This window comes from Cervus canadensis, chromosome 3 (genome assembly GCF_019320065.1).
Source record: "Cervus canadensis isolate Bull #8, Minnesota chromosome 3, ASM1932006v1, whole genome shotgun sequence".
NCBI lineage: Eukaryota > Metazoa > Chordata > Mammalia > Artiodactyla > Cervidae > Cervus > Cervus canadensis.
In genome coordinates this window covers 108,461,239-108,486,306 of record NC_057388.1, presented here as the reverse complement: position 1 = coordinate 108,486,306, position 25,068 = coordinate 108,461,239, and the positions used below count along the sequence as shown (strand labels likewise).

General features: G+C 50.7%; 1 protein-coding gene across 7 annotated transcripts in view; it reads right to left on the bottom strand.

Annotated features, from left to right (window-relative positions):
* The window catches only part of DPP6 (dipeptidyl peptidase like 6), a 1,059,086-nt gene that overhangs the window by 41,134 nt on the left and 992,884 nt on the right, over positions 1-25,068 (bottom strand). For 5 of the 7 annotated variants that reach the window (XR_006268646.1, XM_043463957.1, XM_043463959.1 and 2 more), the window contains exons 13-16: positions 23,709-23,831; positions 21,933-22,024; positions 21,105-21,152; positions 19,551-19,669 (exon numbers count right to left, since the gene is read on the bottom strand). Coding sequence is in view for 6 of the 7 variants with exons in the window: in XM_043463957.1 (XP_043319892.1) it covers positions 19,551-19,669; positions 21,105-21,152; positions 21,933-22,024; positions 23,709-23,831 (382 nt within the window). In the remaining variant the exon portion in view is untranslated. The remainder of the gene's footprint in view (positions 1-19,550; positions 19,670-21,104; positions 21,153-21,932; positions 22,025-23,708; positions 23,832-25,068) is intronic. The other 2 variants (XM_043463956.1, XM_043463960.1) reach the window with 1 other exon arrangement.

Sequence of the window (25,068 nt, the reverse complement as noted above, 5' to 3'; positions counted from 1 at the left end):
TCAGGGAGCCTGCAACACTTCAAGGGGAGCCTGCTAAACTCATTTTAAACAATTAAGGACACCTTTACTAAAGAGCCTTCAGAGGGGCTTCACCACTGAAGCTTTAAGTTGGTTTTCCTTACTTTTCTTCCTCTTCTTCCAAACGATCTCACTTGCATCCAGCCAAGAGCTACCTGATTAAACGCGTTGTTCTGAACAGCAGGAAGCTTTCACGTGTTCGTCACTGCTGCCTGCAATCCCTCCCTTCTGCCTGTCTCTGCACAGACCACAGTGGCCCAAGTCTCTCTAGACGGTCAGAATCCAACAGCACTCTGTTTAACTGCTATCCTTCCAACAGCTCCTATTTGCAGTTTCTTCTTACTTTGCATGTGATTCAACCCGACAAACATATATGGAGACTCTACCATGTTTAGGGAGCAGGGCCAGGTCCCAGGGATACGGGCAGAAGAAGACAGACATATCTGCCACCAGGAAGCTCAGAGGCTAGCAGAGGAAGACAGCCAGGCACAGAAACAGTCCCCGGAAGAAGGTACACCATTCTGGGGTCTGCACACGGACCCAGGAGTCAGGACGTGGTCTCCAGTCCTGTCTGGGTCAGCTCGGCCACCAGCTACTTGTGGTTCCAGTCAAGGGGTGTTTCTTACCTGAGTCCCAACTCTGGAATACAGGGTGGCTAAGGTCTATTCTTAATAAGAGGAACAGCAAAAATGATGACACCACCAGTCTGGGTGCCCATCAGGTGCAGGGCTGGGTGCTGCGGAGACCCTGCCTCACCTCACTGGCTCTGGGAGGCCGAGGCAGCTGGTCTGCACAGACGTCAGCATGCTGTGATCGACTGCAGCCTCCCGTGAGATACAAACACGGACCCTGGGGAGGGGAGATGCTCCACACCTGTGCCCAGAAGGAGGCGCTGTTTTCAGCCTGATGGGTAAGGCGGGGAGGGGCAGGAAGTGGGTGATGGAGAAGCAGGACCACCTGTCTGCTCCCTCTTAGCATCCCTTCCGTGTCATCCCCTTTCGGCTCGTCCTCGGACACAGGACATGCTTTGAAATGAGAGCAGATAATCATGTCCCATTGTAAATGCCTCTGTCAATCAGGTCATTTACTAAACACTCAATTCTCCATGTGTTCACCTATGGACACACTCATGTGCACACACCTAGACTCATGTGAGCAGCCACCTGTGAACACACACGTGCAGTCACAAAAATATTTATTAATATTATGAGTCTCTTTGCCCCTTCCTGAGATTTCTTACGTCCTTGATAGGTTAAGCATGTCTCAGCTGCTGCCCCTTTGCTCAAGCAGAAATTGCACAAAAACAGTTCTGTTTGCTCAGCCTTTGCTTACAAAGAGACAACTGCCATAAAAACAACATTTGGTCTTTTAAAAACTCCGGGTAGCTGACAGAGACTATTTTGGCTCAAGTTAAAAAAAAAACCTGAGTTCCAAGTTTATGTTGTTTCCGAGTGGGAAAATAACCACACAGAAGCAAGCAAAGTCACAATCAACCCATAAGGTAGTTCTGGTCAATAAAGATCCTGCCGCCAGATGGGGAGAAATTCAAATTATAAACAGAAAAGCTTTGAAGTACATCACAGACTTGCAAACAGAAAATACTTATTTTTTCCGTCTCGGTTGCCAGTCCCACTCATTTCAGAACATGAGTTTATACCTGCTCGACTGGATGGAGAGATGTGACAATTACAGATGAGAATAAAGTGATGAAAAATGACACAGTCTGGAAAGGAAAAAAGTTGTCAGACTAACAGGAAACCATAGAGACAGTGCTTGTCCTCATTGCTCTCATCTGTGTCCTCAGAGGAATTTGTGTGACGGGTAATTCCCACCAGAAGCTAAACTCATGCTATATGAACAACAGAGACTCAGGCAGACTGGTGATCACCACCCAAATATCTCTTGAGCACGGATTAACGGTTCAAAGGCCAGCAGCCAGTTGGGTGAGCACAGGAAGGCTCCAGCCAGTGCAGAAGATGGGCCACGGCTCTGCTGGGCACAGCATCCGGATCTCTTTATTTGCCAGTTCATGAATTATGTATGCTTGATCACAAGGTTCATACACTGAGGTGATATTATCAGACTAATAAGCAGGGGGCGAGCCAAGCCTCACAGAACTACTGCAGAGAATGAAAATGTTTGTTTCCAAAGATGTTACTTCCTTGTCAACACTGCAGATGGATAATGTTGTGTTTGACTTTGAAACCTTGTTATCGCTGACATCGCGCGTGGGGTTTGGGGGTTCCCCTGCCATGCCTCGCAGCACTGAGTCCTGCTTCAATCCAGGTTCATGGGGCCCCTGGAAAGTGACCATAGGTCCCATGCAGCCGGGTAAGGAGCATCACGCAGAGGGCTTCACCGAAATCAGGGGTGGTTCCACCTGCTCACAAATGGTGGTGAAAAGTGTCACGTTAACCTTTCACATTCACACGTGACCTCTTGCTCGAGAATTACATGTCACATTTCAGGCACATGACAGGCAAAGTCGGAGAAACCATCCCAGTAACAAAATGGGAGGGGCCTCTGTATGCTCCCCAAAGTCAGCTAGTATCTTTGGGAAATCGATTCACAGAAGTGTTAGGTTTTAGGAACTATCTGCCTTTTGTTGTTATTCAGGCGCTCAGTCATGTCCAACTCTTTGCAATCCCACGGACTGCAGCACACCAGCGCTCCCTGTACTTCACCATCTTCTAGAGTTTGCTCAAACTCATTCATGTCCATTGAGTCAGTGATGCCATCCAACCATCTCATTCTCTTTCGACCCTTTTGCCTCTCACCTTCAATCTTTCCCAGCATCAGGGTCTTTTCCAATGAGTCAGCTCTTCACATCAGGTGGCCAAAGTATTGGAGTTTCAGCTTCAGCATTAGTCCTTCCAATGAACACTCAGGGCTGATTTCCTTTCGGATGGGCTGGTTGGATCTCCTTGATGTCCAAGGGACTCTCAAGAGTCTTCTCCAGCACCACAGTTCAAAAGCATCAATTTTTTGGCACTCAGCTTTCTTTAAAGTCCAACTCTCACATCCATACATGACTACTGGAAAAACCTAGCTTTGACTATATGTACCTTTGTCGGCAAAGTAATGTCTTTGCTTTTTAACATGCTGCTTAGGTTTGTCATAACTTTTCTTCCAAGGAGCAAGCGTTTTTTAATTTCATGGCTGCAGTCACCATCTGCAACGATTTTGGAGCCCAAGAAAATAAAATCTTTCACTGTTTCCATTGTTTCCCCATCTATTTGCCATGAAGTGATGGGACCAGATGCCATGATCTTAGTTTTTTGAATGCTGAGCTTTAAGCTAGCTTTCTCACTCTCCTCTTTCACTTTCATCAAGAGGCTCTTTAGTTCCTCTTCGCTTTCTGCCATAATGGTGCTGTCATCTGCATATCTGAGGTTATTGATATTTTCCCCAGCAATCTTGATTCCAGCTTATGCTTCATCCAGCCCAGCGTTTCACATGATGTACCCTGCATATAAGTTAAATGAGCAGGGTGACAATATACAGCCTTGACGTACTTCTTTCCCAATTTGGAACCAGTCTGTTGTTCCATGTCCAGTTCTAATTGTTGCTTCTTGACCCGCATACAGATTTCTCAGGAGGCAGGTAAGGTGGTCTGCTATTCTCATCTCTTTAAGAATTTCCCACAGTTTGTTGTGATACACACAGTCAAAGGCTTTATTGTTGTCAATGAAGCAGAAGTAGATGTTTTTCTGGAATTTTCTTGCTTTTTCTATGAAAAATTTTCCAACAGATGTTGGCAGTCTCTGATTTCTGGTTCCTCTGCCTTTTCTAAATCCAGCTTGAACATCTGAAAGTGCTTGGTTCATGTACTGTTGAAGCCTGTCTTGGAGAATTTTGAGCATGACCTTGCTAGCATGTGAAATGAATGTATTCGTGCAGTAGTTTGAACATTCTTTGGTATTGCCTTGGGATTGGAACGAAAACTGACCTTTTCCAGCCCTGTGGCCACTTCTGAGTTTTCCAAATTTGCTGTCATATCGAATATAGCACTTTAACAGAATGATCTTTTAGGATTTGAAATAGCTCAACTGAAATCCCATCACCTCCACTAGCTTTGTAGTGATGTTTCCTAAGGCCCATTTGACTTGGCATTCCAGGATATCTGGCTTTAGGTGAGTGATCACACCATCATGGTTATCTGGGTCATTAAAATCTTTTTTCTATAGTTATCCTGTGTATTCTTGCCAACTCTTCTTAATATCTTCTGTTTCTGTTAGGCCTAAACCATTTTCGTCCTTTATTGTGCCTATCTTTGCATGACATGCTCCTTTGATATCTCTAATTTTCTTGAAAAGCTCTCTAGTCTTTCCCATTCTATTGTTTTCCTCTATTTCTTTGCATTGTCCTCCTAAGAAGGCTTTCTTATCTCTCCTTGCTATTCTTTGGAACTCTGCACTCAGATGGGTATATCTTTCCTTTTTGCCTTTGCCTTTCACTTCTCTTCTGCCTTTGAGCTATAGCAAAACTTTCATGCCCCATATGCATCACCCTGGGTGAAGTTTTTAGATGTTTAGCATAATTCACAGAATACAAAGTATGAATGTGAAGGAAGGAGCTTAGTTTGATCAGTTTTGTGAGGTTAGGCAAACTACAAGAGAAATAGTGAAACTGGCTGTTGCATTCATCCCTGTGTGTGTTCGAGCTGGATCTGGACCAGGGTGGGGTCAAGGTTCTTATGAGTAGACTTCCCACAGCTCCTGTATTGTGCTGTCTCTCACACTTGTGATAATACTTCTAATTATCTGCTGGTACTGTGATCTGATAGTTCTGGGATGAATTTTAACCAATGTGATTAAGTTCTGATTGGAGCTCTAATGATACATTCATGTCTTATCTTTTCAACTATATGTGGAGCTTAGGAACCCATTTTATACAACTCTGTATCCCACAAGGAAAATGTACAGTGTCTTATTCAGAGTAAGTGGTCAATGGATATTTGCTGAATAAATGAAGGACAAACTATTCATGGACAAGATGTATGCCTTGGGAAACTGTAAGGTTCAGAGGCTGTGGCCTGTTGTCTTGAATAATCTCAAAATTGCCAATTACCTTTTTTAGATGTTTGCTCTGGTTTTTAAAAAGTGCAAAAGATCACTTAGAGCTAAATTACATAACAAAGGTATTTTAAGTTTGATGATTACAATAACTGTCAACAATCAAGTCTATAATTAAGGGAAGAACTACAGATTCCTTGGGAGCCTGGTCCAAGAAGGTGATACTGCAAGAAATATAGTAAATTCTTCTGGGCAATAACCTCTTGTCAGAACAGCTGTGCGGCTTCCTGAGAAGCGTATTTATTTGGATGTACAAATTCAGAATGCAAAGAAATGAGACTTCTATTATAACCCCAATGACGACAGGCTACACTTTAAGTCTTCTTTTCTTTTGAACTTGATCAAGTCTTGACTCAGACTGAAGGACTGTGGCCAGTGGGACTCTAACGCGCCCCTCGGTCTGCCTGCTTCTGCCCTCTGCGGCCCACCAGCCCGTATCACTTCCCCTCGCCCCTCACAGTCAGTCCACGGAGTGTAAGCGGGAGTGATCGCCAAGAGCTGGGTGTGTATCCCGAGGGCAGAGGCCTCAGCTCTCGGTGCAGGATCTGTGAGCTGGGGGTGCCGCCTGACTGTGGGGTACCGGGGTGACCAGGAGTGGATCCCCTACGGCTCCTGACGCTTGGTGGATACAGAGCGTCCTGCTCTTCCTTTTGGACTCAAGGATGTAGAACAAGCAGACCACTTCTTTTAAAGGGAAGTAAATCTACACTCAACTCTCTCACACTGTCATATCTGATTCCTCAGCAGGTCTCCTCAACCGCACCTGCTGAAGCATCTCCCGCCACCTCCCATTGCCATGGGAACACTTTCAGCACTTCCCTCCTCACCTCTGCCCAAGGATTCCCACACAGTTTTGACCTTGGCACTCTTCTGATTAATACCCCGAGTCGCTCTCCAATCCCCACATGACAAAGTTGAAACCCTTGGCACAAAATCAAAGACCTGTTCAGACAGTCTCCTATCACCCAACACACACCTCCCCAATGCCTTGTCCTTTAGAAGAGAAGCTGCGTTGTTTCGCATCTTTGTGCCTGCTCAGCCCTCCTCCCCCTTGATGCCCTGCCCACCTAGTCTCCTCTAAACCTCTGCATTGCCTGCAAGGCTCAGCTCCAGCATCTTCTCTGTGATGCTTCCTCTGACTATTCCCGCTTTGGTAGAATCAGTGTGATAACAATAATAAGAATAGCAACAATGTCATAATTACACCATGATCACCACATCAGGCATTGTTCTAAGTGTTTTACATGCAGTGACTCCTTTAGACTTTAAAATAACCCTGTGAAGTAGGCACTATATCCCCATTTCACAGACAAGTAACTGAGGTACAGAGTCGCCTATGGTATTGCCAGGAATGACAGCAGACACAGTCCATTCACGTGGTTGCTCATGCACATATATTTCTCAGTTATAAAAGGCAGTGAACCTCAGCGTTCATCCTAGCAGCAACACTGGCTAGCTGAGTGGAGTCCTGCAGGTTACCTTTATTAGCTGGTCCTTAGCATCTTCCTCTTAAAAAGTTGTTCTGGAATCAAATGGTGATACGAATAAAAAGCCTAAAACATGTCAACATGTCACGTGCCTCATATACAGGGGATTCCCAGGTGGCGCTAGTGGTAAAGAATCTGCCTGCAATGCAAGAGAGTTAAGAAACATGGGTTCGATCCCTGAGTTGGGAAGATCCCCGGGAGGAGGGCATGGCAACCCACTCCAGTATTCTTGCCTGGAGAACTCCGCGGACAGAGGAGCCTGGTGGGCTACAGTTCACAGGGTCACAAACAGTCGGACACGACTGGGCAACTGACACTTGACTTCATCCAGGTTCCAGGCTCCACGAATGATGATTCTTTCTCCAGTTAACAAATCAGATTTTACCTCTTAGCCCTGGATATCACGATCCCATGTTCACAGTATAGACAGGGGTTAGTTAAGAGCATAGACTCAAATCTTGTTGGAGCTCTCCCACCTACAGACAGGCAAACCTGGCATCGGAAGGTCCAGACCCCAGCCCAGATCATCCACACCCACTTCGGCCAGTCCTGAAGGCCACCTGGACTGCTACTGTACCCATAAAGTAAAGTCCTTTTTCCACAGGTATGTTCAGTGATAACCTTTGGTCATTTGAGCCTATTTTTTGCTCAGCTTGGAAACTTAAGAGCCCTCATTAACTGGCTACCACATACACCGATGCTGCCAGTCATCAGAAACCAGAGTGCAGGCAGCCCACCCCCAGAGGAGGTGCTTGACAAGCCGGCTCCCCTCTGTGCTCCTTTGCCCCCTCGGCCAGCTGGTAATTTTGCAGACGCTGGGCTACTTGAGGGCAGCCTTTGCCTTGCTCGTGTCTGCATGCCCAGCATTCAGCCCAAGTCTGGCACTTAGCAGGCACCAGAGAAAGACTTCCTGCCCGCAGTGGACAGGTCGGTCCCCTGTGGCCCACTGGGTGGTCTGACACATTCAGATGAGGCAGTTCGGACACTGATTTCAGCCGAGACACCAGGCTGCGCCCAGTGAATCACCAGAAACCTGACCCTGCAGCGGTTCTACGAAGAGGCGCTGAAGCGCAGGGCTGCAGTGCCCTCTTGTGTCTGGGCTTCACCAGGGCTCAGTGCACTCAGGCCTGCAGAGGGGATTCTCGTGGAAAGCGATCAGCAATGCGACGGGTTTCCCCCAGCGCACGGGAGGTGACAAACGCGCTGTCACGGGCACCCAGATGTCTCCGGCACGGGTGAAAGGCAGACTCTGCTCCTGGCTCTGCCCCACGGGCCACACGCCTGTGGGGGAAGGGGCTGGGTGTCTGGGTGTCCTCATCTGTCACACGGGCGGTGGCTTTGCTGGTGGGAAGGGACAGGGTGAACGACTGACTTTTAGAGCAGCGTCCGGGTTCTGAATCCAGGCACTTTGGTCAGGGGGAGCCTCCAGAGTCTGTCGGTTCCCCGAGGTCAGGGCCAGTGGTGGTTCCAGTGACGTCCCAGGCACAGAGTTGGGGAATCCCTCGGGCTTCTCGCAGCCCTGCGCACAGGGTGGCACAGCTCTGACTCCAGGAGGGACCTTTCTGTTCACGCGTCTTCCCACAGACATGAGCCCTGCAGGCGGGAACCCTCTAGGGCTCTTAGTGTCCCCCATAGCTGCTCATACCTGAGCCGCGTGGACCCGGGAGGGGAAGGCTGGAATGCGTCTTGGGGGGCTCCGGGTGGGGCGTGAGGGTGCCGTGACTCTCCTGGGAGGAAGACCAGCCAGGTTTGGCTTTTCCAGTCAGATGGTTTGCATTATACTTTGCAAGGCCTCCTAATCAATTATTCCACATGAGTTTCATTTGTGATAAAGGACAGACATGATGAATTCTTATTTTTTGTAAAGAAACACCAAAATCTCCGGCTAGCAGCTTATTCTGCACAGCTAAGGCTCTGGAGCTGGAAGGCAGGGCTCAGCTCCCCAGAGGCAGCCGCAGAGGGTGAGGGGACCCAGCTGCGGGTTCGAACCTGCAGGAAAATGAGCGGCAGAGACAAGAGGTTCCCAGTCTCTGCGAGCTTCCTTGTTGTGAAAAAGAAAACTGATAAAACGCGCCCACTCGCACTAAGTGGGAAAATCTCAACTGAACCTGTGAGAAGCCTCATTTCAAGAGACTGTTTAGAAAGAGCATGTTTTGCAACTTTCTAGGCGATCACTACCTGCTGAAATGAGGATATAAATTTAGCAGAGATTAGCACCGAAATGCAGAGAGGACACATAGGAGTCTTCTTAAACAGAATCAACAACCCTTCAGCAGGCTTTTCTTCTTGTTTTGTTCCTTCAAGAGAGATTTTTTTTTCTTTTAAAACGTCTACTCGTCTCTGCCTGTGTTCTCAGTTACTAAATCAGGGCCGTCTGGATTCCAGAGGCTTTATTCCAGAGCATCAAGGCCTGTATGTCAACCAGTGATTGAAGAAAGCTTCAAAGTGGTCCACGGGGACCACTCTGAATCTCAGGACCTGCTCTGGGCTGTGATGTGACGGGTGTGATCCGGAACCTTCAGGAACGTTCTCCTCAGTGGACAGCACGGCTTCCTCTTGTTCTCGGCGTGTCCGTTTCTTTCTGGATGGAGAGCCCCATAGTCCATGCTGCACGGTGAGAGCGAGGGGCCGGCAGCAAGGACGGTGCAGGAGCGGCAGATGGCCGGGAGGCCCCAGCGGGTCCGGGCGGGAGCCGCGGAAGGAAGGTCCTCCGGCCGCCCACCCTCCTATAGCGCCGGACCGAGCGCCCGGCCCCGCCCCAGGGGCAATGAGGCTGCTCACAAACGGGAGAGCCGGACCCGGGCGCTGGCCTCCTAGGTTCCCGGGCGGCGGTGCCGCGCGGTGTGCGCGTGCGTCCAAAATGCGCGTCCTACAGACACACGAGGGCAGAGGCGTCGCCCGGCACCGAGGAGAAAGCAACCTGATGACGTGTAAGCGCACAACCACGTGACTGAGTGCTGGCGAGGGGGCAGGAGAGGGGGCCCTCCTCCCTGTGGGCGGGAACGGAAGCTGGTGCAGGCCCCGTGGAGGAAAGTCTGGAGGTTCCTCAGAAAACTGGAAACAGTTACCACATGGATCCCGCAGCCCACTCCTGGCTTATACCCAGAAAATACTTTGAAAAGACACACCCCTGTGTTCACAGCAGCACTATTTACAACAGCCAAGACATGGAAGCAACCTAAGGGTCCATCCACAGATGAATGGATGAGATGTTATATATATACATACAATGAAATATGACTCATCCATAAAGATAGTGAAATAATGCCACTTGCAGCAACATGGATGGACCTAGGGATTATCCTACTAAGTGAAGTAAGTCAGAGAGATAAACATCATATGATATCACATATGTGGAAACTAAAATACCACACAAATGAACTTATCTACAAAACAGGGACAGACTCAGAGAACAGACTTGCAGTTGCTGAAGGAGAGAGGGTGCGGGAGCAAAGGATTGGGAGGTTGGGATGAGCAGATGGAGGCAAACTGTTATATACAGAATGGATGAACAACAAGGTCCTACTGTTATAGCACAGGGAACTATACACAACATCCTGCAATAAACCATAAAGAATATGAAAATAATATATATGAGTGTAACTGAATCACTCTGCTCACCGAATAGCAGAAAGTAACACACTGTAAATCAACTATATTTCAATTTAAAAAAAAAATCACGTGACTGGCTTTTCATACTGGCACAGAGAATTCTGGAGTTGATGAGATATGAGAACCAATCTAGATCAAGAATTTCTCTGCCTCTCTATTTCTGTCTGAGAAACAACCTGCTTGAGGTGAAACAAAAGATTACTTTTAACTTATTGGAGCACCTCAAAGCTCCTGCTGGGACTGTGAAGCTGGGTGTTGGCTTAACTAACAGGCTAGACAAGCATGAAGGTGCTCCCTGCGGGCTTTGGACATTGGCGTGGCTGTGGTCACTTGTCCAAGAACTAACGGGGGTGAAGCTGCACTTCACAGGCTCCGGGAGATGCTACCTAAATGTAACCCAGAGAACAAGCCGTTTCCCAGCCGTGGAGACCGAGGCTCGGAGAGGCCGGGTGCCTGGGCTGGGGGGGCATGAGCTCCCCTCGCGCATGTGGTCCTGTCCTTGCGCTGTGACCCCAAGAACAGCCCAGGGGAGGGGGGCATGCCCAGGGCCGCCCTCACACACTCACACCCGGCTGCGCTCTCCTTGAGTCGCGCGCCTGCCAAGGCCACCTCGAGACTGGCTCCCTGCTACACTGAGTGGGCTTTCACTTCTCAGCAGTGGAGCCCTGTTTAAAACAGAGGTGGTGCCGAACTCCCATGCGTCAAATAGCCAACAGCTGTATTTTGTTAGTATAAACTCACTTTCTAAATTTACAGTGTAGTTTATAACTTCCCAATATAAAGTCAGTCTATAAAAAAATAGACTAAATGAATGAGAGAGTAGAGTTAAAGGAGAAGTTTTATTTCAGTCTCAACACCATTTCTCTATTTTCATTTGCACAGCTGGAGACTCTGTAAACACTGCCCGCACTCACATCGCTGCAGCTGGATCAAGGTTTCTCGCAGTGGCCTGGCCTCCTCAGACCTGCCTCCACTCACACGAGGCTTTCTCACTAGATACACGTGGCTGCACACCAGAAACCTGCTTGGTGTCTATCTTAAAATGTTAATGACACCATTACACATTCTGTTAAGTGAGTCACGCATGCATGCATGCTAACTCGATTCAGTTGTGTCCAACTCTTTATGACCCTTTGGACTGCAGCCTGCCAGGCTCCTCTGTCCATGGGATTCTCCAGGCAAGAATCCTGGAGTGGGTTGCCATTTCCTCCTCCAGGGGATCTTCCTGACCCAGGGATCAAACCTGGGTCTCCTGCAACTCCTGCATGCAGGTGAGTTTTTATTGCTGAGCCACCAGGGAAGCCCATTAAGTGAGTTATATGAGAAATGAGAGTCAGGCAAACATTAACCTACTGTCTGAAATTTAAATTCCTGAGCAGGGCGTGTGAGGTTCTGGAAACCTGGCCCTTCCCTGTCCTGCCTGGTGGCATCCCCACCTTATATGCTGTTTCCCCACCTTGTATGTCCACAAACCTGTGAGTCCGAGTTATGCTTCTGATTCTTGGTTAGACTCTTCCCTTTGTTCAGAATGCTCTGTTTTTTCTCAAGGCAAACTTCTTCCTCAAGAAGCCAGCCTGCTGGTGAAGCTCTTCCACTAGACACTCTTCCGGGTGTGTGCTTGTGAAATCGTGTGATGTTATTCAGCGCTACCTTACACTGCAGTGTTCACATGGATCCATGGATCCGTTCCCCTCAATCTGTCTTTCCAAAAGGACTTTCCACTATTCTCCTCATTAGACCAAAGCGAACTCCTCCGTCCCCCGCCCTCACGGCCTGCCCTGCCCTGCTCACCCCTCTTCTCTGAGTTAGAGGCTTTCACCTCTGGGAGGAGACTTGAGTGACACTGTCATGGGTGAGCTTGCGGGGGAAGAAGCAGGACGGAGCAGGGACCGAGTGAACGTCAGAGTCAAGAAGCAGTCGGTGTCGATTTCCAAGATGGAAAAAAGAAAAGGCGGTTTCAAGGCACAGCAGGAAGAGGTTTTTAAGAGAATCATCAAGAATATTAACAACTGTGCATGAAGCTTCCACAGGGCTGGCTGGTGTGAATCAGAGCATCCTTCAGGGAGGGGACAGCTGTGACAGCTTAGAAGACTGGGAAGGACCGTCCGGTGGCAAAGATGGAGCAAGAATAGAACACAGATGAGGGGAGGGTCCAGGCAGCTTTGCAACTTGGATTGGGACGTGCTCTGGGGTCTTTTATACAGAGTCGTGGGTGATGCTCCTGGAAGGCGAGTCCAGATGCCACCTAAGGAGCGGAGACAGCATCAGCAGGGTGGGGGAGGGCCTGGGCAGGATGGAGCACACCTCTTGCCCACTTGAGTGTGGTCTGTAGCTCCTGCTAGAAGCGCCAGGCAGACACAGCTCGGAGTTTCACCCGCCGCTGCTGATGCTCTCAGTGCGACGTCAGCCTGGCTCAGGACCGCGACAGTGACTGGGGTTACTGTCGTGGCCTCCGAGTCCATATTGCTCACGGCCCATCTCCCAACCTGCTCAGAACCCAGTTGCTTTCCCACCAATATCTCCCACTGCTTTTCCTACCATAGAGCTTGAGGCAAATATTAATATACTGGGTTGGTCCATAAAGAAGGCTGAGAGCTGAAGAATTGATGCTTTCAAACTGTGGTGCTGGAGAAGACTCTTGAGCGTCCCTTGGACAGCAAGGAGATCAAACCAGTCCATCCTAAAGGAAATCAGTCCTGAATATTCATTGGAGGGACTGATACTGAAGCTGAAACTCCAATACTTTGGCCACCTGATGCAAAGAAGAGCTGACTCAGTAGAAAAGACCCTGATGTTGGGAAAGATTGAAGGCAGGAGGCGACGGGGATGATGGAGAATGAGATGGTTGGATGGCATCACCGACTCAATGGACATGAGTTTGAGCAAGCTCTGGGAGATGGTGAAGGACAGGGAAGCCTGGTGTCCTGCAGTCCATGGGGTTGCAAAGAGTTGGATATGACTGAGCAACTTACTAAACAAGACATTTAAACATAAATGTGAATGATAATTAGATATTTACAGATGTGAGTGCCTTGTTGGAGAGAAGACTGCTGACACCAATGGTAATGACTCAGATGCTGCTGCTGCTGACTTGCTGTTGAGGGCTGTGTCATAGTTGAAAGTAGGGTTGGACAACCAAAAAAAGAAAATCTGAGGTACACAGGCTGATGAAAGTTGTCTTGAAAGTGAAGTGTCAATATGCCATGATTTAAAATTTATGACCATTTTAAAATTTTTACATAAATTTTTTTGTTGAAATAATGTTTGGACTATATTAAGTAAATTAAAATATAGTATCAAAACTAGTATTACAGTTTCTACTTTTAAAATATAACTAGTAGAAAACTTCAATTATCTACGTGGTTCATATTAAATAGTGTGTTTTTATTAAATAGTGCTTGTCTGAAGTTTACGATCGTAAGCCTGATTGCAAAAGGTATTTTTCTGACTTCAAATGCAGTATATAATATATATTAGAAAAAAACTCTTGTCTGGAAAAAGTAGAATTTATAACCATTTAAAACTGAGGTATGGGACTTCCCTGGTGGTGCAGTGGGTAAGACTCTGCCTGCCAATGCAGGGGACACTGGTTTGACTCCTAGTCCAGGAGGATTCCACATGCTGCGGAGCAACTAAACCCAGGTGTCCCAACCACCGAGCCTGTGCTCTGGAGCCCACAAACCGTGACTACTGAGTCCACGTGCTGTAACTATTGAAGCCTGCATGCCTAGAGCCCGCGCTCTGCAGTGAGAGAAGCTGCCACAGCGGAGAGCAGCTCCCACTTGCCACAACTAGAGAAAGCCTGTGCGAAGCAGTGAAGATGCAGCACAACCCAAAATAAAGAAGTTTAAAAAAAAATTCTTAGAATGGATGTATATGTAACCTTTTCTCTGGAAGATGGGTTGGTTGGAGGTACACAGACACCTCTCTGGATCAAAGAGCCCAGGGGAGACATTTTAGATTTTCTCCCTAAACCATAACTATGATATTCTGGAGTAATTACATGCATAAAGCACATATATATTGATTATTGTAACACAGATGTATTTTATTTGGTCAGCGTTCAACACATCCCACCAGAAAGCATCAGAGAAGACAAGGGGTCTTGGATGGAGGGGGTCATGTAGACATTGGCTTCTTTTGTTGTTTAGTTGCTAACTCATGTCCAACTCTTTGCAACCCCATGGAGATCAGCACACGAGGCTTCCCTGTTCTCCACTATCTCCTGGAGTTTGCTCAAGTTCATGTCCATTGAGTCAGTGATACTATCTAACCATCTCATCCTCTGCCACCCACCTCTCCTTTGCCTTCAGTCTTTCCCAGCATCAGGGTCTTTCCCAATGAGTCAGCTCTTTGCATCAGGTGGCCAAAGTATTGGAGCTTCAGTTCAGCATGAGTTTTTCCAATGAATATTCAGAATTGATTTCCTTTAGGATGGACGGTTTGATCTCCTTGTTGTCCAAGACACTCTCAAGAGTCTTTTCCAACACCACAGTTCAAAAGCATCAGTTCTTTGGTGCTCAGCCTACTTTATCATCCAACTCTGTTATCCGTACATGGCTATTGGAAAAACCATAGCTTTGACTATGTGGACCTTTGTTGGCAAAGTGATGTCTTTGCTTTTTGATGTGCTGTCTCGGTTCGTTGTAGCTTTCCTTCCAAGGAGCTAGAATCTTTAAATTCGATCCCTGGGTTGGGAAGATCCCCTAAAGAAGGGAATGACTACCTACTCTAATATTCTTGTCAGGGAAATCCCATGGACAGAGGAGCTTGGCGAGACTACAGTCCATGGGGTCACAGTCAGACATGACTGAGTGACTAACATTTTCAACACTCCTGAGAGGGAATAAAATCAACTTTTGCCTGAGAGAAACCCTGGAGGGTGTATAGGAGGTCATTGGGCAGCCAGGCAAAAGTATGGATGTGTGGAACACTGAGTGTAGGGTACTCTAAGCAGATCTATTTGTGATAAGAGTATAAATTACAAGGAGTCAGACATGGGAATATGGGCGTTGAGTATTAAACTATAAGAATGTACTTTTAAACATGTAAGAAGCTGGACAAGTATTGGGTTATTTCCATTACCTATCTCAGGGTCTTTGAGAAGACCCACTAAGCATGTAAACTGAGGCTTACTGGCTTACCTTAGATTAGATCTGATCTCATTATAAGACGCTATATCATAATACAACCTTTTGGATGCAGCTGGCTTCATTGCCAGGCCCCAGAGATCTGGAAAAGAATCTAATCCCTACATTAAATATGCAAGTGAGTTTCCACAAAGTTCTACTGAACATGGTTTACACATGGACCTCATGGAAGTATTCAGTGATCGCCTAAAACCCATGCCATTTAGATATAAATACTGACAGTGATAGATGGGATACAGCCATGTACGAGTGGATATAAGCATTACAAACATTTCTGAGTGTCTACTTACTTATATTCTATTTTAGTCTATGTTTAATCTAACAGTGTGCAAAGGTATAAAAATAATGTATATATTTGAAAGTGGTCACATAAAAATTAAAAATTTAAAAATTATAAAAGTGGCAATCTTTTGAGAAACCGCAGAGGAAATGTTAATGAAAAATTAGAGGAGAAAGTACATGATGATGAGATGAAACTCTACAACAAGGAAGATGGACAGAATCTACTACAGCAGCAAGAAGATCCAACCAGTCCATCCTAAAGGAAATCAACCTTGAATACTCATTGGAAGGACTGATGCTGAAGCTGAAGCTCCAATACTTTGGCCACTTGATGTCAAGAGCCAACTCATTTGAAAAGACCCTGATGCTGGGAAAGATTGAAGGTGGGAGGAGAAGGGGACAACAGAGGATGAGATGGTTGGATGGCATCACTGACTTAGTGGACATGAATTTGAATAAATTCCGGGAGATAGTAGAGAACAGAGGATTCTGGTGTGCTGCAGTCTATGGAGTCACAAAGAGTCAGACAGGACTCAGCAGCTGACCAACACCACCAACAAGGAGAACTACTATATGCCAGAGGACTGATTAAACAGAAGTTCTGACTGCAAGCTATTGATGAGCTGTGATTAGTCATCATGGGGTTACACCACTGGGCACTGCAGTGTAAGCTAAGGTGACAGACCCATATCAGATAAGCTTACCAGAAACCATCATAATGGAAGGTCCACGAAAAGGAAGGACAGGTTTACATGGGGCTGCCACTGTTTCACAGCGGCTATGACACCCAGCCCATATGTATGGATGTGGGGTGAGCTTGCATCTGCTCCAACTGGGCCTCTATTTCAGTGGCTAGGGTCCACCTTGAACTAGTTAGTAAATCCTCTGACCACAATCCCTGACCAAGATGAACATCTGTGGTTCCTGACGTGATGGGCCAGACACTTCTGAGCCCGGGAGCATCCACAGACTTTCCTTTCCCAATTCACCCAAGAGAATCGTCCAGCTGCCCTTACATTTCCCCTCAGCCTTAAAAGGAGAGATTTTAGTTGCTGTTCTGCTTGCATCTGAGAAGCTAAGTTGACCTACATAGTAGAGTCCTGTAGCAGGGGAGGAGCAGTAAAATGCTGCTCAGAGGTTTACAAAAGTGGTCCAGCGGTTAAGAGTCTGCCATGCAATGCAGGGGACGTAGGTTAGATCCCCGGTTGGGGAACTAAGATCCCACATGCCATGAGGAGCAACAGAGCCAGCACGCTACAACTAGCGTCTGTGCACCACAACCAAAAATCCTGCAGGACACAACGGAGATCCCAGGTGTCGCAACCGAGACTCGATGCAGCCAAATAAATACATAAATAAATAAAGTCTATCAGAGTGGCTTTGGAGTGTGGAAGAAGCCAACAGGAGAGGGTGTGGAGTTTAATAAACGCTGCTGTGGGCTACACACGGGTCTACTTTTATATCTACTGGGCTTCCCTGGTGGCTCAGATGGTAAGGAACCTGCCTGCAATGCAGGAGACCTGGGTTCAATCCCTGGGTCGGGAAGATCCCCTGGAGAAGGGAATGGCAACCCACTCCAGTATTCCTGCCTGGAGAATTCCATGGACAGAGGAGACTGGTGGCCTACAGTCCACTGGGTTGCAAAGCATCAGACACGACTGAGTGACTAACACTACTTTCCAATGATTCAAAGAGTCCTGAGGTGAAAACTCCACGATCAGTTAAGTTTCTTAATAAGATGCAGCAGGGGGTGGAGACCAGGTCAGATGGTCTCTGAGGCCTCCTATCCTTCAAACTCTACAAATCAGTTCTGTCACTAGTGGGTCCAGGCATGTGTGTGGGGAGGGACGCTCGTCCTTCTGAAGCTGAGCTCACAGGGGTCTCAGGGGCCGAGTCGTGTCTGTGACCTGGGATGGCCCTACTGCCTGTCTGCTTCTGTTTTCCTTCACAGTGGCCACTGAGGAGCCATCTCCTCACCCGGAATGTCCACAGACCACCATACAGGCAGCTTTATAAAGAAAACAAGTCCCTGGACTGGCTGGAGCATAAACATAAAGAGAAACGTTACTCCCCACTCGGGACGGACGCCAGCAGGAGGACAGGAAATTTGCACACAAATGACTGTCCAGTGACCTCCACCCACTGTCCAAGGGGCCTCCCAAGGTGGGCGCCATTGTTACATCCACCACCCGCACATGGGAGCTTCCGCGCCCAAACCCAGGGCCACAGACTCCTGGGAGAGCCGTTCAGCTTCAACCCTGGGTGCGAGTCCACGGCACTGGACAACAAGAGGCTGCCGTCCTCACACGGGGCCCTTCCCATTGAGCTCTGGTGTGAGAAGACCCCGCGGAACCTAGCAGAAGCAAACACTGGTGAACGTTCAGTTCAGTTCAGTTAGTTCAGTCGCTCAGTCACGTCCGATTCTTTGTGACCCCATGTACCGCAGCATGCCAGGCTTCCCTGTCCATCACTAACTCCCAGAGCTTGCTCAAACTCATGTCCATTGAGTTGGTGATGCCATCCAACCATCTCATCCTCTGGGGAATGTTAGCAAGAACCCAAGAACGAGACCCAAACCATGACCACTTTGGCCAGGGACAACACAGAGCCTTAAGCCCCCAGCTCACTGTCTGCCTTGATTTTAAACCTATTTCTGGAAAACGACATCTGCCTTCTTTTCTAGACCTTCCTTGAGGGAGGCTCTGTCACCTTTCCCATCCAGCCATTATTTCTGGGACTTTCTCTGTAGGTCGACTTCCATTTCCCTTCTGTATTTCATCACGACCTTCCACACCGTAAGGCCACATCCTCCCCTAGAGGTAAGGTGTCAGATCTCTGGTCCTGCAGCTCTGGTCCTTATCTCCCGCTCCTGGTGGGTCTGCTGACCATACTCCCTAGTCTCTGTGCTCTGTGCATCTCTGCATGTCCCCAACACGTAATTTCACAAAGGTCCTGCCCTGGGGCGACAGGTCCTGATGGGAAAAGAGGAGTCTGGTAGGATGCTTCAAGGGGATTGGGGCCTAGAGTTGCATTTCAGATCCCCCCCACCACCAACATGCAATTTTCTCCCATCACATCGTCCACGGACCATGTCTGGGACTGAGCTTGGGTGATGAAGGGGCTGAGATTTCAGATGATGATGCTGATACAGAGAGGATGAGGTCTCGAGCTGCTGAGTGGCCATCAGGCTATCACAGCCTGAAGAAGGCTCCTCACGCCTCAGCCGCGACCCTGGGATCGAGTTGTTCCTGGTGTGTGTGTGTTTCTGCGCTCACTGTAGGTTCCTCCCATGAGACGATCTCAGTAGATCAAGCTCTTCCTTGAGACATATTTTGTTACAAATTTATTTGTTATTTCTTACCTTTCCATGGGTTCATATCTTATCTTTCCAAGAGATGAGGAAAAGACACAAAGATATTTCTTTGTGTCCATGATGGGACTTGGCCTGCTGTTTTGTATGTGCTGACCAGTGTGATCAAGAACTTTTTGAAGTGTGGGATAAATTATCCATGGAAATTAATTTTCCCTGGGGTCCTAGGAAAATAATTTTTTTTTTCTGGGTTCTTTTATATCTCAATCTTTACATATACTTAATTATTTTTGAAACTGATTCATCACCTTTTTAGATGACCTGCGTCCATCCATGTGTAAGATAAATATTTTTTTGAAAAGGAAAATGTAGGTGAATTTTAGGATTAACCAGCATAGCATGTGGAGAACACTCTGATAAGCTGTAACCCTTTATAAGATGTAAAACATCAGGAATGCTCCAGACAGAGGTGATCCAGGAACACTGCTCGGTGAGCCGACAATGCTCAGCTGGCGGCCCTTCCCGTTCGGGGGTCCTGGAGCTCCTGGAGGGGGGTACCTGCTGGTCCCCACAGCAGCTAAGAACGACGCATGCCCGGATGGTGGCGGGAACTCACCTTCGCACTTGAGCAGGAAGAAGTCTGCACCGGGGCTGAAGGAGGCGCTGAAGTAGGTGCAGTTGTCCACCAGGTCGCAGGACAGGCACTGCCGGTTGAAGCTGCCCACTGTGCTGGCGCTGCGGGTGGGTGGGGGGGCGGACGGGGGTGGTCACTGAAGGCCAGACCCTCAGCCCCAGCCCTTGAGTGCCCCGCCAGCTTCTCCTACAGGGGACGTCTGGGGGCGCTGTCCCTCTGCCCATCTCCCTGCTGAGACCCCCTGGATGCCATGCCGGGCTTGGCTGTCATGAGCCCCCCCCCAACCCCCGCCCTGCCGCGCCACGGGCATGGCTGCTTCTGGGGGTCACCCCGGTGGGACGAGTCCTGGTGGGAGAGTGTGGGGTGTTGTCTCCAGCGCTGGGTCCCTCTGAGCAGGTGGCCGGCGCTCTGGGAGCAGGATCTACGCGCTCTGGGGTCTTTCACTCCCCTCGGAGCGCCTGCCACCGCGGCAGGGCAAGGTGGGGGCTCTCGAAACGGCAGCGCTTGGGCTTCGGGCTCCCCCACGACCAGCGAGAGGGCGGGAGGGGGCTCCTCGCTCAGGGGCCGAGAACAGGAGCGGGCGACCCGCACCTGTCACTCGGGGCCTCGCTGATCAAGCACGATTTCACGCCCCGAAGGCTTAACCAACAGGTGTTATCAGAGGCTAGACACCGAGGTGCCTTCCAGAAGCCTGGAAGAAGTCCCGGTCTGAGTTGCTGGCACAGGAAGGGTCTGGACGAGAAAACCGTCCACCGAACCAAAGACCTTTTGGTGGGGAGGGGGCGGCGTCCTGACGGGACAAGTCAGAGGCAGGTGGGCGGCCAGCCTCCATCACGCTTTGCTAATTTGGGGGCGGGACGGATGGGATTATCCAGGTGGACAAGCAGAGGTGACTCGTCCACGGAAAGAAGTGGGCCTGTGACAGCAGGGATGTGCCCAAGTTTTCTCAGGCTCTGAAGGAACCCCCCCTGTGCAGCCCTTACTCTGCGGATGGAGGGGGCGGCCGTGCACCTGACAGGGCGGGGGGCAGGCACCGGCTCCGTCCAGGCCACCGGGCCTCACACCGCGGAGTCCCCTTAGGTGACCCTGAGCCTGCGGCAGGAACCAGCGGCCACCTCTTACCCTTCTGGAAAGCATAGCGGGGGTGGTGACGGTGCCTCACTGTTGGGGCAGAGGGTGGGCGGGGCTGTTGGAGAGGGCGGGCGGGGGCGGGGTTGTGGGGGGAGAGAGCGGGCCGGGGGGCGGGGTTGCGGGGAGAGAGGGGGCGGGGTTGTGGGAAAGGGCGGGGGCGGTTGTGGGGAGAGAGAGGGGGCGGGGGCGGGGCTGCGGGGAGAGGGGGCGGGGTTGGGGAAAGGGGCGGGGGCGGGGTTGTGGGGGAGAGAAGGGGCGGGGGGCGGGCTGCGGGGAGAGGGGGCGGGGTTGTGGGAAAGGGCGGGGGCGGGGGGCGGGGTTGTGGGGAGAGAGAGGGGGCGGGGGGCGGGGCTGCGGGGAGAGGGCGGGCGGGGTTGGGGTTCGGGGCGCGTCGTGGGGCCGCACCTGTATAGCTGGCGACGCCTCGGCAGGTCCTCCGTGCTGAGGAAGTAGCTGTGAAGACCAGCGGGGGCGCAGCGGTTAGCTGGCTTTGGGGCAGGTTTGCACTTGGCACGCCAGGCCCGTCCCCCGCCGCCCCCCGGGGGTCCTGCGCTGTTCAGGGCCCACAGTTGGCAAGTTCCTGCCCGGGGCCAGCTCCCCGTGGGCAGGGAGGGGACGGCCACACTCCCACGGGCTGACGGCGCCGCGCCCGGGCAGACCTCCGCTGGCCAGGGTGTGCCCGCACCGCCCAGAGCTCGGCCGCGGGGCGCACAGCTGGGACTCCCTTCACAGGACTAACCCTCTGGAGGGCCAGGGCTGGGAGCCCAGACACGCAGCCCGCCTCCACGACTCCTCGGCCCAGGCCCGCCCGGGACCCCACGCGGGAACGCAGGCTCTGGTCCAGGAGCGGGCGGGGTGATGGCGTCCCCCTTGGCCCCCCCGACGGCCTGAGTGGAGCCCGAGCTCCTGATGTTACCGGCCTGACAGTTTGGAGGAAGTCCCGAAACTTCTTTCTGTCTTGGCCCGTCTCTCTTACAAGCGGGGGAAGCAGTGAACCTTCACTGGGGATGCAGTTGGCTCCCCGACCCCCAGCCCCGAGAGCCAGAGGAGACTCAGGGACCCCGCATGGCTGGCCCCTGTTCCCGGGCCTGCAGGCTAGTCGCTAGGACCCGGCGACTCCGGACGTGGCGTGGTGGGAACTAGGGCCTTGAGATGCCCGCCCTCCGGGAGGGTTGGGCCGAGGGCCGTTTGAGCGGGGAAGGATGGGGGGCGGCAGGGCGAACGCTCACTCACATCTGACTCCGCTTCTCGTCGTAGGACAGGATCTTGGTCACGTCCCAGTCCCCGGAGGTGATGGACTGGATGTTGTCGTTGCTGCTGTTGGGCTGCAACACAGGCAGGGCGTGAGGGGTTGGGGAGGGGGCTGGATCACAGCCTCCCTTCTCAGCCCGGGGCCCTCAGACACGAACTGGTGAGGAGGGCCTCCCTGGGGTGACCCCTCCTCTGCCCCCACCCTGGCCTCGTGTGGCCAGCCCCGATTCTCTGAGTGCTGCTGTGACGGGGCAGGACGCCTGGCACGGCGCTGACCAACCAGCGACTAGATCGCCAGCGACTCCCGCCGGGAGCTCTGCGCCTTGACCACCAGTGTTTCACAGGCTGGGGAAGGTGTTCCTTCACAGCTTGTGAATCTAGTTAGTGGGTCATCACTGTAGGGGGATGAGGCGAGAGGAGAGAAACATGGGGAAGTGGATAGACAGGGCAGGGAAAGAAAGAATAAAGCTGGGAAGGGAGGGGGCGGGAGGCAGGGAAGGGCACCCTGGCCCTTGGTCATCATTGCTGTTGGTCTCAGGGATGGTCTGAAGGCGTTTTCCTGCATGTTGCACATTTGCACACACGGTCTGCCCCCAAGGGCCTCCCAGAGCAGAACGACTGTGACAGTATAAACCATAACACATGGAGAAAGACGTGGATGTCCCCACAGGGCTGGGATGTGAGACGCAAGGTGTGAGCCATGGGTGCCCTGGGAGCGGGGACCCCAGGGGTGGTCTCAGGATGAGGGACAGCCGGTGGGGGCAGGGCCTGTCGGGAGAAGCGGGGGGCCAGGAGACCCACAGGGCAGTGGGGGCCGAGGGCCCCCGGGGAGGAGCCCTACTGGGGGTATGTGCTTCCTGCTGGGTGACTAGCAGGCACCCAGCCCTGGAGCCTGCCCTATCAAGGCTACTCCATGGGGCATTCTTGGAAGTTTTCCTTGGAGGTTATCTTTAGGGTCATACCATGAATAGGAAACTACTTTACACTCATGGGATATTTTTGATAATTTTTTAAAAAACAATTTCATTCACATGTCCTGATCCTGAACAGTTCTGGACCTGCTTCAACACGGACCTGCCTGCCTAGGCCTAGGGTGGTGCAGATGGGAGGCCAGCACCCCTCGCCTTCCTCCTGAGTGGGGTCCCTGAAGGGCAGCCTTGGGGAGCACCCTGCGGGGAGGGGACAGGCCCTGGGTGCTCCCCCTGCAGGGGGTGGACTCACTGGCAGCCTGCTCTGTCTAAACGCACTGTATTCAGCTACCATGTTCCCTAATCAGTGACCCTTTGCCCTTTGCCCGCAGCTCCAGCGCAGGCAACAGCAGGTGACTCTGGCTGACCATGGAGATGGGACGCCCTGGGGGCCGCAAGGGCATGGGGGCCGGCCCTCGGGACCCAGAAGAGGGAGGCCAGGCTGACCGGGCAGACCAGCGAACACAGCGGTCCACGTGCCCTGGGCTCAGACCCAACAAAGTGCCCGGGGTCTCCCCTGATGTCATCAGAAGCATCACTCCTGTTGTGTTCCTGAGCAGCAACAGGCGGCAGGAACGCCACCTCCACCCGCTCAGAACGGCTGGCTCATCAGGGCCCTCTCTGGCCCCATGGGGGAGCCACCTTCCAGTTTTGGGGCCCTGCTCCCCTCTGCACACCTTGAAGGTGACAAGTGCACTCAGCCCTGGCCCCTGGGGGCCAATCCCACTCGCTGAGCAAAAACTGGGGAGGCTCACCGGGGAGGGGGCTTACCTGGGAGGGGGGGGCTCACCTGGGGGGGGCTCACCTGGGAGGAGGAGACGGTGATGTGGTAGAACTTCCCTTGCCCACCCTGCGGGATCGCTCGGACGAAGAAGAACTTCCGGCCATCCTTGGAGAATACCGGCTCTTCATTCTGCGGACAGAAGTCATTGATTAAGTCTATAAACTGCTTCATTTGGTTTCGAGAGGTTGAACTAGGATAAAACACGTCTTGAGATACACTTCTATGTCATTTCCAATGAGAGATACAGTGGAAGGGATAAAGTCTGTGTGGGGCCTTTTCTCTCCTTGTGAATCACGCGTTAAACCTCCAGCTTCCTAAAAGAAAGTGGGGAATCCAGAGACAACAGCTCAGCACTCAGGAAGTGCAGGGTCGGGCTCCCCACTCACCTGGGGCCACAGAATCCGGGGAGCCCTGAAAAATTCTCCAGGGGTGTTTGCTAAACCATTAAAAAAAAACTGAAATATAGTTGCTTTACAGTGTCATGTGAGCTTCAGGGGTATAGTAAAATGATTCAGTTATGTATGTGTGTGTGTGTATCTGTACATATATAGATAGATATTTCAGATTCTCTTCTATTAGAGGTTATTACAAGACCCTGAACACAGTTCCCTGTGCTGTACAGTTCAGGTCAGTTCAGTCGCTCAGTCACGTCCAACTCTTTGTGACCCCATGAACCGCAGCACGCCAGGCCTCCCTGTCCATCACCAAATCCCGGAGTTTACTCAAACTCATGTCCATTGAGTCGGTGATGCCATCCAACCATCTCATCCTCTGTCGTCCCCTTCTCCTGCCTTCAATCTTTCCCAGCATCAGGGTCTTTTCCAATGAGTCAGCTCTTTGCATCAGGTGGACAAAGTATTGGAGGTCCTTGTTATTTTATATACAGAAGGATGTATATGTTAGTCTCAAACTCCTAACTTATCCCCGCCCCCTTTGGTAAACATAAGTTTGTTTTCTATGCCTGTGAGTCTATTTCTGTTTTGTAAAGAAGTTCATTTCTATCATCCACGGAGTTAGCTATCATAATTCTGAGGAAGCACAAATCTGATTTTGCCTAAAAATGAATTCTATTCTTTCCATCCTTTGACCTTTTGTTCAATAAAATCCACCTCATACTGAATAGCCCACCATGGAGACGAGAAAAAAGAAAGGGAGAAAAGCCCAGCAAACAAGGACAGACTCTGTGTGTGCTACGACGTGGGTGGAGCACAGCGATCTCCGGGTCTCACTGTGCTTCTCAGCTGCTGTTTGAGGAGCGGGGCGCTCCCCATGCCCATTCAGTAAGCGGCACATGTTTGCCTGGATCCTCTGTCACTGTTGGCTTCTCAGGGGGCTCAGAGGTACAGAATCCGCCTGCTAATTCAGG